The sequence below is a fragment of the Pseudopodoces humilis genome, chromosome 19, assembly GCF_049639895.1.
Source record: "Pseudopodoces humilis isolate 2021_Gansu_Grassland_sample_001 chromosome 19, ASM4963989v1, whole genome shotgun sequence".
In the NCBI taxonomy this organism is placed as follows: domain Eukaryota; kingdom Metazoa; phylum Chordata; class Aves; order Passeriformes; family Paridae; genus Pseudopodoces; species Pseudopodoces humilis.
Genome location: NC_142218.1, coordinates 13,348,057 through 13,365,458, shown reverse-complemented (window position 1 = coordinate 13,365,458; position 17,402 = coordinate 13,348,057). Strand labels below are relative to the sequence as shown.

Here is a 17,402-nt window from a genome sequence, read left to right as displayed (position 1 = left end):
GGGGGTGATCGCATCCCATGGGGACGGGGGAATCACATCCCCTGGGGCCGGGGGTGATCACATCCCCTGGGGCCGGGGGTGATCAAATCCCCTGGGGCCGGGGGTGATCACATCCCCTGGGGCCGGGGGGATCGCATCCCCCGGGGCCGAGGATGGTCCCGCGTGGGGAGGGGACGGCCCCGAAGCGGCAGTGGTCCCGCACATGGAGGGGATGGTCCCGCGTGGGGGGGTGGTCCCGTATGGGGGGGGGTGTCCCCGGTGGGGAGGGGGTTTGGAGAGGAGGTGTCCCCGCGTGGGGAGGGGGTTTGGAGAGGAGGTGTCCCCGCGTGGGGAGGGGGTTTGGAGAGGAGGTGTCCCCGGTGGGGAGGGGGTTTGGAGAGGAGGTGTCCCCGGGAGGGGAGCGGTGTCCCCGGGAGCCGGCGGGGCGGCGGCGGGCGCGGTGCCGGCGCCCTGTCTCTTTAATGAACGGCTCTGCCGCCCGGCTGCGCGGAGTAAATTTCCTCCTGTCATCGGGTCGCGGAGGAGGAGTTTGTTAATGTTCAGTTTGCTCGGCGGATCGATGTTCGCTGGCATCGCCTCGCCCTGCCTGTGTGTGCGTGTGCGCGCGTGTGTGTGCGGCGCGCGTGTGTGTGTGTGCGTGTGCGCGCGTGTGCCCGCGCGCGGGGGGTGCGTGTGCGCGCGTGTGAGTGCGGATCCCACATTTCCTCCCATCCCGAGCCTCCCTGTCCGCTCCCACATCACTCACTGCCTGGCATCTGACAGCACGGAACCTGCGGCGCTCCGCGCACACACACACACATCACACACACACACCGCGCACACCCGGGCACCGCTCCGCCATACGGCTCTGCGAGGAGGAGGAGGACAGGACAGGGAAGGGAGGAAGCAGCCAGCCCCACAGTCTCTCCAGAGCTGCCTTTTTAATATATACAGATCTATTTTGTTATTTATTTATTACCGTTCTCTGGCACTGTGGGCGCCTTTCATTTGCTCCTGAGCTTGGATGTTTGAATCAAAGCAAAGCAAGTGTTGCAACAGTTAAAAAAAAAAAAAAAAAAAAAAAGCCAACCAGAAAAAAAAAAAAAAGGGAGAGAGAGAGAGAAAGAGAGAAACCTAGATCTCTAAAATAAAATAAAAACCAAACAGGTTCCTATCAGTGAAGTGAAGAGGAGGGGGGCAGGGGAGGCTTGAGGGGGGTGCTGGGGAAGCAGCTGAGAGGCAGAGGAACACGGCTCAGGAGCGTCTCAGGGCTCTCGGATCTGGGGACAGAAGTGAGATTGGAGAAAGTAGAGCGATGCCAAGGAGGAAACAGCAAGCACCCAAACGGGCTGCAGGTAAGGAGAAGCCATCCACTTACACAGCCTCCGTCTCTCCACTCCTTCCACTCCTACCCCCCATCTTTATTATTATTTAGGGTCACCCTTGCTTTTCCGGGCTGGATCTTTATTTATTTATCCCCCCTCCCCCTCCCTTTCCCTCGGTAAGTCCGTGGAGCCAGTTTCATTCCTTATTCCAAGGTTTTGCAGTGCCACGGGCTGTCCCCTCGCCCTCCGCCGCTGCCCCCGGCTCGCTGCCGCCGCCGCCGCCGCTCCCGCTGCCGCTGCCCTGCCGAAACTTTTCCCCCCAACTTTCTTCCCTCGGCTCCCCTTCTCCCCCTGCCCGAACCGAAAGCGCTCACGTTTCCCTTTGCTTCTCGCTTTAGGATAGATTTTTTTTTATTATTTTTTTTAAATTTTTTTTTTCACCCTTTCTGGTTTTCCCCCCTTCCGGTGGCTTTCGCTTTGGATCCGCGCGTTTCGCGAAGTGGGTCGGGGTGTTTAATCTTTTATTTCGCCGTATTTCTGGTGGCAGTTCTGGCCGGGTGTGTGTGTGTGAGAGCGCCGTGTGTGCCTGAAATAGTACAGGGACTCTCTCTGCTGATGAACCCGGTGGGGAAGTTCAGCCTTTGATCATCAGTGGTGAAAATTGCAACAGGAAATAAAATGAAACGTTCTGACTGTTAGAAGACAATTCACATTTTCAAATCAAATCCTTCTTTTGTTTCGTAGCCGAGTTTATATATTTGCACATGCCAAGTGGTTTTGCAATTTTTTATTTTTTTATTTTTAACAGAAGAAAATAGTTTGTAACTTTGGAAGTGTTTTGTTTGTCGTTGTAGCGTGTTCTTTTTCTTTTGGGGGCCAAGAAAAAGAAACAGACGAGTGGGTCTGTATAGTAAATCTTTTCAAAGAGTTTTCTTTCATGCTCCTTAATTGCTTTTTATTTTTTTTTTTTTTTAATAGAGTGGTGGGGTTTTGTTTCTGGAAGCGCAATATGGAAGTTCATTTTTCTTCTGCCAGACCCACCCACTGAAAAATCAGCTTTCCAGTTGATTGCCAGCTTTGATTTGACATTTGATTGATCACCTGTCATCTTGCTGCCTTTGATCTATTCATTCTTGATATATATCAATAAATCACTCACCATGGTAACCCAAGTGCCAATGACGTAAGGCTTGCCCTCTAGATTCTCTTAGCCAGACATGCACAATTATTATCTTGTTTGGCTTTTAATGTAGGCGGGTTTTTTCCCTTCTTTTTTCCCTTTGTGTCCTTCCTCGGATTAGTTCTTTAAAGAAAACTCGTATTCGATGCCTTTACTCTAAAAATTTCCCCTCGCCCTCGTGAATATTTCCTGGGTGTAGCACAGCAAATGTGGGACAAAATGTATGGGCAAGTTTAGTGGCACACTTGAATAAACTTTGCAAAGTCGTGCTTGGGATCCGTGCAGGGGGAAATGTCACCCCAGAGAAACTGGGACACGCAGAACTTTTATCAACTCACAGCTCTGGCTGCTTTTCTTTGGGTGCAGGACAATGGGCTGCAGGCAGAAGCTTTTGGGATGTGCCCAGTGAATGTACCTATGCAGGTTGGGATTCCTGGCAGGCAAAGATCCCAAATTTATGGTAATCTCCATAAATAACAGTTCTGCTAGAAATACTCCTATAAATATATATATATATATGTGTGTGTGTGTGTGTTTGGAAGAACTCTGCTATCAGAGTCGCTGTTATTATTTTCTTCACCGAGAGGTTTGATCTGAATAAGGCATTCACGTTTTCAACTTGCAGGATAAATAAATAGCTGTTTCTCCATGGATGCTGATCGGCACAGTGACAGTGCTAGAACTGCTCCTTTTTTCTCTCTGTCAGGAATACGAGGCTTCATTTTATTTGGGTTTCAAAGCCGAATTTTCACTTGGAAGGTGTGTAGTATCTTTTCGTGGCAGGGGCACCGTGTTCTTTTTTAGAAACGTAGGATACAGTAAGTAAATTTTTGCGAGCAAAGCCCGTGCTGTTGTTTCCTGGGGTTTCCCTGCTGAGATACAGTAAGAGATGTTTTTATCCAGGATCCTGCAGCATTTTTGAGATCTTAATGACAAGGGAGAAGCTCGTATGACCACAATTAGGTCTCTCCTTTCTCATTCTCATGATAAAATGTGCATTGCTCTTCAGTGGTGCATTTCTTTGATTAGATTTCTCCTCAGATCAATGTTGTTTCAGGTGAGCAAAATCCTGCAAATGCAGTCCAGTTTCAGCCAGCAGAACTATTTGAAGTAGGTTTATACATTTGCAATAGTTCTCCTGCTTTGAAGTTGTATTTGTGTGTTTGTGGGGGGTAGGGGGGAGTTTCAAAGAGCAGACGTGCCTGTTGTATATAGTTCTTAAAACTGACTTTCATTTTCAGGGATAATACTGAGGTTCTGTTTTGTATGGTGAAAAAATACCTCAAAGTGACAGGAGACAGACTGTGCAATAAGAAATGAATCTCTCATCAAGGCTGATAGCAAAGCTCCGTAGTCCTTTTATTTAAAGGAGTTAATACATTATATATTACTTAATTTTCACTTTTATTTATTTTTAGTTGTACAAGTTCAAAGGTATCAGTTGCACTACATTTTGTCTTGATGGCAGCAGAGATATTGAAGAGAAGTTTGCAACTTTTAGTTTCTTCAGATAGTTCACCTCCAAGGGAAGAAAAATGATAAGCCTTATGATTCTGGACATGCCTGCTTTTGTCATTGCTTAAAATTAAATACTATGCACAACTGTAAATAATTACTGCCATGCACTGACTTTGAAAGCAGGTTTCGAGTTTGATTAATGAATAATGTAAAGGTTAGAGAGAACCAGCGAGTGAATCAGAAGTGAAGTCCTGCTGTTAGATGAAAATCTATCTAGAGAAATATACATGGCAATTTTGTCCTTTTCTATTATTAATTTTAAGCCTTGTATTCCTAAGAAATATATTCCAGACCATAGTAATGAAACAAGGGAGTGTAATTGGATAAATGGGGCACTATTTATGTGTGATGGTGGGGATTTCTGCTCTCCGATTACACTTTTAGAGCCACTTTATTTCACATCAACACCGAAACGATGTCAAAGCATTTCGATCTTTGCAGGGCCGAATCTTCCCTGAATCATCCCTGCTTTTTGAGAGCCGTCATTTCCAAGTGGATAGTTCTTGAGGCAGGGAGTTGCAGCTCCTTCCATCAGTGCCTGCTTTAGGATGGGACCTGTGTTTGTGATAAACCCCCCGTTTGTGTTGGGGCTTTCACCCATCACAAAGGGCTTTACAAACCGGACCGGAATCTTCTCCCGCTCAGGTGCAAATCAAACATCACTTCCCTCGAAGCATCACTGAGTTCTGACTGCTCCTGTGAGCAAGAAGAGGCTCAGGCCCACAAAGTCCTTCATCCTTCAGCAAAACACAGCCACGTCTGGGGCAAAAGTCTCCTAACGATTCCATAACAAATGGTAATAAATTAACAGAAGGGTGGAAAAAGGGTGGAAGCAAAGCAGAATTGCTATTCAGATTTTATTCCTAGGGGTATGAAATAGCTTTCAAACACAATTTCACTGGATTAAACTCTCCTTTCCCCTGCAGCTTGTTTAAATGTGCATATTTTATTTTGTGATCATGAATTGGTAGTTTGCTTTTTTTAAAGCCTGCGAAGAGGGATCTGGACTTAACGCCCTTTGCGGGTGAAATTTTATATTTCTTCTTTTCTTTGTCTCTCAGCCCCAACAGACTAGCTAAGAACCAAAGCTGGGGAGAAGTACAGCAGAAGCAGGTCTCAGGCACATTTATTCTGTTTATTGGAGCTGTAGAATAACACGGGTTTGTTTTTGGAAGAGTCCTCATAGAGCAGCAAGCAGAAGATGGTGAGCAGGGAGTTCTTTAAAGTTGCAGCTTGCACCTTCATAAGAAAGGTTATTTAAACCAGAATTGTATTTAGAAAGTGAAATTCTGCTTGTGCAGAGAGAGCAGAGCAAATGACCATCAAGGCTTGCTCTGTGGATTTCTGTGGCGAAAGGCAGCGAGATATCTCTGTAAATGTAACCAGGAGCACTGTGGCTGCTCCAGGATTATTTGTGTATCCTTTATAACGGGGCAATGGCAGCAGATTCCAGGGAAGCAGTGCTGAATGAAACTGTAGAAATGGCACTGTTTTGTTTCAACATCCTCCAGAAAAGCAACTGCACATCAAAACCACCTAAACAGTTCATGCCTCAGAACCCTTCACTTACAGTGCACATCACGATGCTGACAGATGACAAAAAAGCCAAGGTGTTCACAAACAAGGGGAGCCTTTAAATCCTGGTTAATTAAATATATTCCAAAATAGGTACTTTTGCAACTAAAGAGGCACCAAAATTAGTCGCCATCTGCGTTAAATTCTGCAGTCGGCTCCTAAGCCCAAAGCTGCTCGGAAATTTTTTTTCCCATGTCAGAACTCAGGCCTGAACAGGACAAATTGATATCACGTTAATTTTGGTGCCTGTTTCCCTATTTCAATTTTCCTCTCGTTTATCCAAGCCCAGTATATCCCCACTACCTGAAAAGCGGGGTGCACCCAGAGTTCAGCCCCTGTGACTGCGAAACAAAGGACATTTCCATCAGCAAATGACACAATTTTACAGCACTTTTGAAAGCATGTCCCTTGTCAGAAATTCTAGTGCATAAACGCTCTCCCTCTTCCGTGCTCTCTGAGAAGCCCATTTTCTCCAAACACCGGCAGGATTTTGGAAATTTCCTCCCGGAGCTTTCTCCTCCTGATTTTTGCTCTCATTATCAGCACCCACCTCAAGGAGCTGTTTCCCCTAGCAGAGGTCCCCGGAGTCCCTCGGTAGCACAGGGCCAGGGTGAGCTTTTCTGCCGTCATTTCCCTTCCCATCCCGATGAGGACATCACTCCCAGAGAGCAACTCCAGACTCGCGGAGAAAAAAAAGCTGTCAGTTGCTGTGGCTGCAATTCCCAACTTAGCAGCAGCAGAGGGAATGGAACTGTACTCTATCAATTACAGTTGGAACCAGAGGCTAAACACTTATTGTGTTAAGCTATTGTGCAGATCTTAAGAGCTCAAATGTAAAAAAAATATCATGTCAGCTGGTGGAGGGGAGAATAAGGTCTGGATCTTCCACTGGATGACGTATTATTAGCAAAGGCAAAGTAAAATTATTCAGATTCTGTTTAATGCCTCTCAGGTTGAGATGTGTGTGCCACATTCTGCCTTAAAAAGGGGGGATCCTACAGACTTTACTGCCAGAATAAGCCTTTGTTTTTCCCTCTTCTCTGCAAAATGAAAATATTTGTGAAGTTTTACCTCCAAAGCGTGCTCACGCAAGCAGAGAGACATTTTCATTTGTCTCCCAATCTGATACAGGAGCCAAATGGAACCACATTACACTCCGAGCTGAAATCTTCCATTTCATTCATGCAAGAGCAGGGATTTTTCATTACCTATTTAATTACAATCATTTACATGAGAGTGGGCCCAGTTCAGCAGCTCTTACTCAGCACTTTGCTTCAGTGGGTGATTGGCCTGTGGAAGGACTGTCTGTGTAAGACTGGGTTCTTCAGCTACAAAATTCAATATGTATATGTTCCTGGAGAAGCATTCTGCCTCTGAAGAGGGACCAGATTCTTCCATTAAACTTTAAATCCAGGGACAGTTCTGCTTGGAACTTCTGTTCCTAACGCTTTAAGGTATTCTTTCCTGAAGGCTGCATGACTGAGGTATTCTGCTTGCTCGGCCAGCTTCCCTCCCCAGTCACGTTTCCGTGCTCTGTGTTAATTACTGAGCACTGACTGGCTCTGGGTACCAGGAGGTGAGATGGGCTTTGTAAAAAACCTTTTTTAAGGCACGGTGTTCATGTTGTGCACAGGGGCGGCAGCTCTCGAGAAAATGCCTGAAAATGGGGTTGCAAATCCAAAGCCTTAAAGTTCCATGTGCTATTAGGGGCTAAAAGCAGTTATTTCTCATTAAGGTGGCTTTTCACACAGGACTGTTGGCACAGAGTAATTTTATAACCGTGTTATAATAACGGCTTCTGCAACTCAAAATACCTTGACAGCAAACTGTGTATTTTTTAAGGTTTCAAGGAGAAGAGCATCACAGAAGCACAGTGTTTCCCATTAGATTTACACATCCCTCTTTAACTGTTGCTGGCTCTTCATCCATTACCTTGTGAGCTTTCTCAGGAAAAAAAAAAAAAAAGAAGTGGAAAAACTGGTCTTCTGATCTAAGTGTTGCATTAAGTGTTTCATTTAGAAAAATGAAGAGAATCTTTGTTTCCCTAAAAGAAATGTTTTCCCCCTTTGCCCTAGGAAAAAGAAAGGCACAACAATAGCTTCAAAATGACAGGATCTGATTGTGAAAAATACAGAGTTTCTAACGTGCAGCTCCTGATGGTCCCAAGTATTGGTAAAATTCCACAGTTAAATAGAACAAACAGTCCTAAATGTCTGGGAAACAGATCCTTTTCAGTCATGCACACATCCATACCTGCAAGGAGGGGAGAAAAGGGCCTGTCGGGGAGAGGGATGCACCTGGAGAGCTCGTGCGGTCAGAGCAGATTTTCATTATTGCCCCAATATTTGCCCAGATGATAAAACTCTGCTGTTAGGACTTGTGTCCCCTGAAAATTCTTCATTAGGGTTTATTTTCTTTAAACCTCCAGTTCCTGGAGTCTGATGATGATTATGCAAGTGTCCAATATGCATTTTAAAAGGAAATTTATTTCAAACTGCTTACTCTGGAGAAGAACTTGAAAACAAGCAGGCTAGAAGTTCTTATGCAGAAGAAAAATGTCTTGATTCTCAAAGTGACTGTTTTTAACTTCCCATCATTTTCAGCCAGTCTCATGATTTTTGAGGTTGTGCTTTGTGCTTTTTGTACAAACAGGGTTGGCAGTATTGCTTCTGCCTGATTCTGGTGATGAACTGGTGTGTGTGTCTGGGTGTATAATTATAGACGTACACACACATAATATTATAATAATAATAATAAACAAAATACTGAACATAATGATGGAGTGGAGCTGTGTGAATTGGAGCTCTGGCTTTGTATTGCCATAAACAAAGCAGTTCTGAGAGCTCAGACCATCGGTTCTTGAGGAGTGACTTTCAGTTGAAGTTTCCTGGAGATTGTTTTTAGTGGCAATTAAATCTAGAAAGTTAATAGGCAGTAACTGCTCTTTATAGGATAAATACTACGAGGAATGCACAGCCTACCTTTTTCCCAGATATAATCAGGCTGAACTTTATTGAAAAAAAATTTACAACTAGCAACATTAATGCTGTATTTTTATTGTATTAATGCAAATGAGATGCTGACTTAGTTCTTTCATCTCCGTATCTATTAGAGCTGTATCTTATTCCTTTCTGTGTCTTTTCTCCCTGTGTTCTGTAAACTGCTTTCCTCTAATGATACTGAGGCTCATTAGAGTTACTCCCAATGCTAAAGAGAAACATCCTGAGCTCTGGATGGCTGTGGGAAAGCACAACTACCGAGTATATGGGGAAAACTAATCCAGATCAAGCCCTGCATTCCCGTTCTGGGAAACCTTTAAAATGGATGGGTCAAAGTGGGAGAGAAAGCTTCCAGGAAGGACTGTGTGCTGCAAAGAACAGGTCATTTTTAACTCACAGCCCTACCTGACAAAGATAAAAAGCAATAAAGTTTTAAGGAGCTCGCTGGCTCTTCCTGCATCTCTCTCAAAAGACTCATTTAATTGAAAAGCTTGTTGTGCTTGTTTTTATGCATGTAAAACAGAAAAGGGGCAATTTTGCACAGGGCCTAATATTCCAGCACAATATAATTGGAACTCTTCCTGCCTGCTTTTTAAGTCTCTCTGTTCATATAAAATTAAGACCCACTTATCTTAAATTGTAGTAAATCTCATTCAATATTGGTTTCATAACTTAAAAAAGGCTGTTACATATTCCCAAAGCAACTTTGCCGAAGTGATATTGGGTCTGTTTATGTGGAATCGGTGCAGAATTTCTATTGAAAAAAGGAGCAGCTTATAGCTCTTGTTTTTAATGAAAATAATTAAATTCTCAAGAATACCTTGATAGCTCAGATTTATTTTTTTTCCTTGTGAAACTCTGCTTAGAGATCGGAATGAAAATCTGCACATTGGTGCAGTTTGGCGTGTGTAGACAACAACCTTATTTCTATCACTCTCCCTGCACTTGGACAGAAGTAATTTCTATTTTTCATAGAAAGATTTTACTCTGAATTTTACATATACAAATTTATTTATTTTTTTTTCTGTGAATTGCATGGCGAATCACCAACACGATTTATAGGGTCTGCAATTTTCTTTGTACATATAGGAAGAACTCATTTGCTTCCCGCAGGGCGAGTGGACTTCACAGGAAAGCGCCGGGTCTTTTATGATTTTATGTTTTGTATCGAAGAAACATAACCTTGTGCCAGCTGCTCTGTTGGTCCACCAAAATTATTTTTTTTATGTGTTTTTCAGCCATGTCATAACATACATAAGCACAGTACTGGTAGCATTAAATTAACACGTGAAAGGAGAAAGAAGCTAAGTAGTTATATTGATCATCTGTAGCGTTAAATGCTAAAAAAATTAAAAGCTTTCCAGCGCTTTTGATTAGCTGCATGGATCCTGCTCGTATTTGTGTCCTTTGTTAGGCAGTGGAGCAATATTTCTTCACACTTAGCAGGTTTCTTCCCTGGATTTCTTGCTGATGCTCCTCAGAATAACCCCGGTGATGTGGAATATTTCCCCTCGGTTGTACAGAAAGGCGAATTGAACCCGGGAGGTTTTACCTGATTTGCTCAAGGTCAAACAGCGCTTGCTCCCAATTCCCTGCTCGAGGTACTAGATCACATTTCAATCATCAGAGCATTTCCAGGAGGGAAACCTGGGAGAAGAGGGAACAGCCCAGCTGGGACCCTGGGGAAGGTGGAAATGCAGTTTCATCCCTCCCATGCAGTTCCTTGTGCTGGAGGAAGAGCCACTTTGCTCATGGCCAGGAGCTCCCAAAAACAGGAGGGCTCATGGTTTGAGAAAGCAGAGCTCTGTTAATTCTAACATGCCAAGGGAGATTGACTAGGCAAGAGTTTTAGGCAGAATAATCAAGTTTTTAACATTCCAGGTTTTGGTCAGTGGTAAGTTTCAGGACTGGAGAATTTGGTTTCTGTTACTTTCCTTCCCATAAACTGTTCTGCATTTCTTTGGCAGAGCTGGATGTGACTGTCTATAAAGCATTGCCCTGAGAAATATGTAAAACCTGGTGTAATTGCAGCTGAACAGGCCATACACTTTCTCCTCCACCCAGGCTGCCAGAGGTGATTGGAATTCTCTGGTGATACAGCTCGAGGCTCAACTTCCAGTCCTGAGGGTCTAAATCCTTACATGGGCAGCTAAAGAGAGACCTGAATTTTTAAAAGCCTTTAGCACCAAATTCCCATGGACATCCGTCAGCTCCCTCTCTTGTGTAAACTGGAATTTGGCCTCAATTGAGGGCACTTTTATGTTGTTATCCCAGATTGAAGATGTATGTGTTGCCTATAGAAGAAACATGGTGCAGGTAATAGCCTCTGGATTCATTAAGGATTGTTTATGTTTATTTTCACACCGTATTACCTTTCAGCAATGGTCGTTTCAGCCATTATATTGACAGCAACTGCGAATAAATCTTGGGTAAAATAGGGCTGATCTGCCTTACCTGGGAGAGCACCTGCTACCCCTCGAGCAGAGGTGCTGAATCACCAGGTAGGGCTTTCTTCTCCAGAGCTGGGGACTTGGGAAGCTCTCCCATGGCTCCTTTTCATGTGGAAATTAATGCTTGCCTCTATTTCTGAATAGTAGGTTATTAGAGTTCGTATGCAAATTCCCAGGATGGGAATTTGTCTCTCGTTGATAATTGATATAATAATATATATTTTTAGTGGTCCAAAGTCCTTGAGCTCAAGCCTTGTATACGTAATTTCTGTTTATTTCTTACTGTTATTAACTGTAATTTAGTTGTTGGCGCCTTTCATTGCCTTAGATTGAAGGGAGTGTCTCTCCCCATTGCCCCTCCATAAACAATGCCCTCTCAGGGTTCCTTCTCCTGTATCCTTGCCCAGACATTTCCTAGCCTGTCAAATACTGTCATTTTATTCCTTACAGATCATTCCCAGTACGTCTCCTGTTGCACACACAAATAAGGAACAAATGCAATCAGGATGCATCATCGTTTAGCATAACAAATAAAAGCCGATCTGTGCAGATTTGCCTTAAAGTGTCTCTTAATATGTATTGTCAAAATGTCTGAAGATGTCTCTTACTCATAAGCATTTAATTATTTGTGACAATTAAACTAATATTCAGAGCAGGGGAAAAAAAAAATTAACGAATTAAATATTTTCCCTTGTCAAAAGCTAACAAAACATCACCTGGCAGAGCAAACTCTTTAAATTTTGTGCTTCAAGCAGACCTTAGAAAGGAAAAAGGGCCAGAACCAAATTACAGGGCCTGGATTTGCGATGGAATTTGAGGAAACTGTATTTTTAAAACTAGACCAAAATTTAAGGGCACATCATTAAAGCATATATCAGTAATGAGCAGCTGAATACCTGATGATTAAAAAAGAGTTTCTATCAATTTTTAAATCAGTGCTGAAATTTATGGCCAAGGGCTGCTCTGACTGAATCAGGGACTCAGACCTGGGATTTTTAGCCTTGCCTGGTTATTGTTTTACTCGTGCATGAGAAAAAACAGCTCGAATAGTACAGCACAAGTCATCAGCCTTTTCTGTGCTTGGAATGACGGATGTATTTGTTTTTTGGTTTTTTGTCTGATGAGCTCTTTCTCCATCTCTTTGCTCAGACTGGAGAGGAAAGGTGCAGTGGATGGGGCAGGACAAGTAGCCAAGACTGGTGCCCAGGGCTCAGCATCTTCACCTGCCTGGCAGGCCTTGAATGTGGTAAAAGTTCAGATGTGTGATAATAAAAAAGGGGGGGAAAATAGGGAAAATCTTGAAAAGAGCAGAAAACCAGAGTGGTTCATGAGAGCAGTGCTGTGTGGATATGGGAGCACTGGATAGCTGAGGGCACAGCAGCAATAACTTCTGTATTATGGGCTCAGCAGTTCTGATAGTCCAGATTGGTTGGGGTTTCCTGCTGAGAAGTTTGATTTCTACTGGTTCTAATGTTTCCAGTTCTGAGCTGCTCGAAGCAACCATTTCCATTATTAAAATCTGTGTTTTCTTTCTTAAAACGTTCTTCCTGTAATTTAGGGTAGGATGCTATTTGGCAAAAAATTAGAAGACGTTCATCAGGGTTTATTTCAAAGCTGTGGGACCACTGAGATTTCTGGCAGTGACGTGAACATTTTTCAGAGATATCTTCTGCTTTCCCTGAGAAAATCCACCCAAATTTGTCTGACTTATAAAGCCTAAAAGTTGCTGTTGCCAAAGAATTTTTAGAAGGTGACACAGCATTCTCCAACGTGCCATCCCCACCACACATGCTCTGTTCTTGGTTTCTCTTTTTCAATTACATTCCCTTAAAAACGTTTCAGCTGGGGATAAGTAGGACAATGGCTGCAGGGGCAGCGATGGGTCTGAGCAGTTGGAGGAGAAAGAAGAAAAGACTCTGTTTGTGTTTAGCTGGAGCCCAGGCCTTGAGGGAGGAAGCAGAGAAATTTAGGGAGCAGAACATGGCCATGCAGGGGCAGAGAGCATAAAATTATCCAATATCCACAGAAAACAGGGGTAAACTCGTGTGCATGACTTCATTGCCTGCTCAGTGTAGAGCACCGTAGTGACCATGAGCTCGGGATCACGTCCGGCAGCTCCTGCCCGGATCAGCCCTGCCTGGAAAGCAGTGTGGCTCTACACGTGTGACTCCCAGCTGGCTTTCCCAAAGCCTGTACTCATGCACAGCTCACAGAGAGAAGAGATGTGTGTGTGAAATCCACCCAGCCCAGCTGGGGAGCAAATCCTGCCGTGCCGTGCTGGGCAGGCTGCACCAGGCCTGAGGGGCCGCCATGGCTCAGTAGATCCGGCGTGCGTGAGGCGGGACCTCCTTCTGTGGGGAAAAAGTCAAAAAATCCCCTTAAACCCAACCAGAGCTGTGCCCCCCATGGCAGCTGAATGGCAGAGATGAGATCCCATCCATAGGCACGGTGCAGACAGCTCAAGAAAAGTGCAAAACCCAATGGAAAGGAGGAAAATTCCGATTCCTGGTGTGGGAACCAGGAGAAGATGATGCCAGGCAGGCCCAGGGCTGCCCTTGGATGGCAGAGCCAAGAGGAGAGTGGAAGAGCTCAGGCAGCAGATGGAGAGGTTGGTGACCCGATACAGAATGTGTGGCAGTGGTATATTTGTGGTGTATTTATATTTTTGGTGCATTTGGGAGGTGCTGGTGTGTGGCACAGGGGCGTTGGTCAGTGGCGGCGCCAGGCCTGGCATGGCCGGGGTGGCTCAGGCTGAACAGAGCTTGGGCACTCCGGGCAGTGAAGGGGCTGTGGTACAAAAGCACCTCAGAGACAACACAAAGAATCCTGCCAGGAGTTTTAACCACAGATATCTGCTCAGATAAAAGGCTTCTTAGTCTGAGAGCTCCTCTCTTGCCCCAACATGCCCATGGTGGAGGGCTGGTCCCTGGGTCGCTGTGTGGGTACCTGCCTTGGGCCCCTGGGACTCTCACTTCAGTTTTACTCAGAGCCAGGGGTTTATTTTATTTTATTTCATTTCATTTCGTTTTGTTTTGTTTACTGCCCTGTGGGAGTTTTTTCCTATAAATCTGATCTTTCTATCTGAAAGTCAGCAACAAAACTTGCATCGGGCTCAGCAGAGCAGGTTGCCTTCAGGTTATTGTACTGGTTTGTGTCACCTCCAGCATTTAAGTATTAAATAACTAAAATCCTGAGAATGTTAATCTAGAAAACAGTCATCCCTGCATTATTCTTTTGCTGTTTCGGTGAACTTATTAAAGGTTTTACAAACTTGTGATTTGGGTTAAACAAATGTAAATCATGTGGAGAAAGACTTGTGGGAAGGCAGAGGAATGTTATGATGCCATCAACATCTGGGTTTCCATTTGTTTGGATTAGGGACATTTTACCTTAACATTCCCAAACATGTGTGCTAAAATCCCTTCTTTCATTTTTTATCACCTATGAGGTACAGCCAGGCAGATTTTCAATCTGTGTGTGTGTGTGTTGAGGTAAAAGTGCTGAAATTTGTTGTTGCTGTGAGTATACGAACAGTCTCATTTTTATATTAGTCCTCCCTCTTTATAATTGTTTGGAAACATTTTGATTCAGTTAAAATGCACTATTTCCAATATACAAAGTATGAGCAGGGGAACAAGGGAGCGATTATGAGTTTCTCCAAGGAAATAAGCATCTCTTAGCCATCATCCTGCAACTGGGAAAGTTCTAATACATGACATCTCTGTAATGTAACCTAATAATATTTTTTTTTTAACAGTGATGTAATGGGGAGAGTGACCTGGACTTTGTAAAAGTTCTCCTACTTACTTCGGATTCCCAAGGGCAATGTAACATTCTAGACAGTGTTTTATATGCCCTGATTAAAATGTAACATATTTTTGCATTTCCTGTGCAGTGACCTGTTAGTGCTCATAGACAGAACACTTAAAGTACAGTTACAAGGAGACATTTCCAAATGTGCCTAATATGGGCGAGTTTTTATAACATTCTTATTTCATTTGAAATTGCAGCTACAGCAGGAACCATTCAGACGGCGCATTGATTTAACTTTTTAATCCACTGTTTTGCTACGTCAAGTAAAATAAATGTTTGTTTTTAGCTCCCTTTTTTTGCATTGCTAAAACTCGTAACTACTTGCTCTAAGCTTGGGATTCTAAAGGGAGCTACATTATCTGAGATTTAAAGCTTGCTTTTTGTAGCTGCTTTCTCACAACTCCCCCAAGAAAAAAATACAAAAGTACAACTTTAGCAAAAAGGGCTTTTATATCTCTATCAATTATAGAAACACCAGCTGCAGTAGATTACAAATGTGTTTGGCTGATTGTGATGTTGTGTGGGGAAAACTGTCACAAGGAGCTGGATGCTGTTCTCCCCGGCAGCTCCGGGATGTCGCTCAGCTCCCCAGGCTCTGCTCCCCAGTTTCTGCTCCCTGGGCTGGGCTCCCCGGGCTCAGCTCCCTGGGCTCAGCTCCCCAGGTTCTGCTCCACAGGTTCTGCTCCCTGGGCTCAGCTCCCTGGGCTCAGCTCCCCAGGCTCAGCTCCCCAGGTTCTGCTCCCCAGGCTCTGCTCCCCAGGTTCTGCTCCCCAGGTTCTGCTCCCCAGGTTCTGCTCCCTGGGCTCAGCTCCCCGGGCTCTGCTCCCTGGGCTCCCAGCTGGGCTGGGCAGGGGCAGCAGCCTGCCTGGGCACTGCCAGGCTGCCCAGCCAGCTCTGGATGGAGCACACACCCTGGCACTGGGAGGAAGGATGGAATGTGGGCACACGTGTGAACTGTGTGTCACTGTGTGCATGTGCTGCTCTGAGAGCTGGGGCAAAAGCGCACACACTGACCTGGGCCAGCAGCGCTACACTCAATGTTTTTCTTTATTTTTTACATCCAAGATGCTTTTGCTTTCTTGAAGAAGAAAGTGGGGGAAAAGGCACCACACAACAAAAATTGTTTGACCAGCCCATAAAGGTAGAGTAGCTGGAAGTCATGGATAAAAGAATTACGATATCAAGACAGCAATGCGAGATGGGCAGTTTAGGATGTTTGGTGCTGTTAAACTCAGGAGAAAATTAATGTCTCAACGTGTTTGCAGGTCATTATCACTCCACTAAAACTTGGCTACAAGGGTAGCAGCCCAAGGGCTCTCAGTTGCTTGTGCCTTGGTTACCGTGTCATTTATCTTACTGCGCTTTGGGTCACTCTGGGTGGACGTGGTTGGGCCCTGGTTTATTTTAACAAAGACAGTCTGACATAGGAAAGTTCCATGTATACTTTACAGTGAAAATACAATTTTCTATTTTCATTTAATCCCAGGGATGTTGGCATTTTCCAGGCTGTCAAACAAATGAGTGCACTGGAGGACAGTTAGATGTGTCTGTCTAGTTCATCTATCTAATCTACCTCATTTCTAATGTGCCCATCACCACAGTGTCTAGGCAGAAAGTATCTGCCTTGCTTTTGTTTTTTGTCTTTATAGGCTGTGGTAACCTAATTGAGTCCTAAGAGCTTTTGGATTCATCTGCAAAAATAATAACAAAAACATCAGAATAATGATTCATATTTGTAGTCTTACTCAGAATTTCCCTTTCTCTTCTGAGTGTATTTGGTTAGTGGATTACTGTTGTTTTATCTAGAAGAGGTTATGCTTTAGAGGTGTATTAAATTGGAATTTTACTTGAGTCAGCAGTGAGTCAAAACTTCATTTGGGCTACTAAAATGAATTCACTCATGTCTTCTAACTTCCTTCTGCTTTTCTCTGCAGAAGTTGACTTCATTTACTCAGCCACCCAGTTTAGCATCTGCATCTGTTCTCTGACCCCTTGTCATATAAACCATAGGTAAAGGTAATAAAAAAGCAATGGAAAATGTGGCTTCGAAAATGTTATCTTCCTTTGGAAGCCCTGGTTTCTGTTACATTTAACTACTTCTCTCTGTGCCAATTAGCTAAAAAGGCATGGTAAGATTGAAGAGAGTGGTTTTTCAGGAGCAGAGGCCTTGCTGAGGGGAGATAAAGTGCTGCTGCTGATTTGCTGTGTCTGTGCACGTGGGTACCACGAGCTGCCTGTGCACGTGGGGAGAAGGTGCTGCAAGGGTCCGTGGTGTGCCAGCCCTGCAGTCACCGTGTGTCACTCACTGGTCACACTTCCTTTAGAAACCTGGCTGCAGTGCCATCAGCATGGCTCTGTGCCACCTTCTGCTTTTAAAAATGGGTCCAAGGAGTGACCAGGCCACAGCAGTCAATAAACTGGTGCTGGAGAGGCTGAATAACCAGCGTGGTGCTCACTGAGGGAAAGAGTTCACTGAAAACGCTGCAAACTCTCAGCTCTAATTGAATTTGATCTCAGCTGTACAGTTACATACAGCCCCTTTTCTACTCCTCTCCTGCTCCTG

The 17,402-nt window shown here is 44.3% G+C and overlaps 1 protein-coding gene across 3 annotated transcripts in view; it reads left to right on the top strand.

Annotated features, from left to right (window-relative positions):
* Window positions 1–1,207: 1,207 nt before the first annotated feature.
* TSHZ2 (teashirt zinc finger homeobox 2) overlaps window positions 1,208–17,402 on the top strand; it is a 201,973-nt gene continuing 185,778 nt past the window's right edge. For all 3 annotated transcript variants that reach the window (XM_088064761.1, XM_088064760.1, XM_005524864.3), the window contains exon 1: window positions 1,208–1,334. In XM_088064761.1, coding sequence (XP_087920887.1) covers window positions 1,295–1,334 — 40 coding nt within the window. In that variant the 5' untranslated portion in view covers window positions 1,208–1,294. The remainder of the gene's footprint in view (window positions 1,335–17,402) is intronic.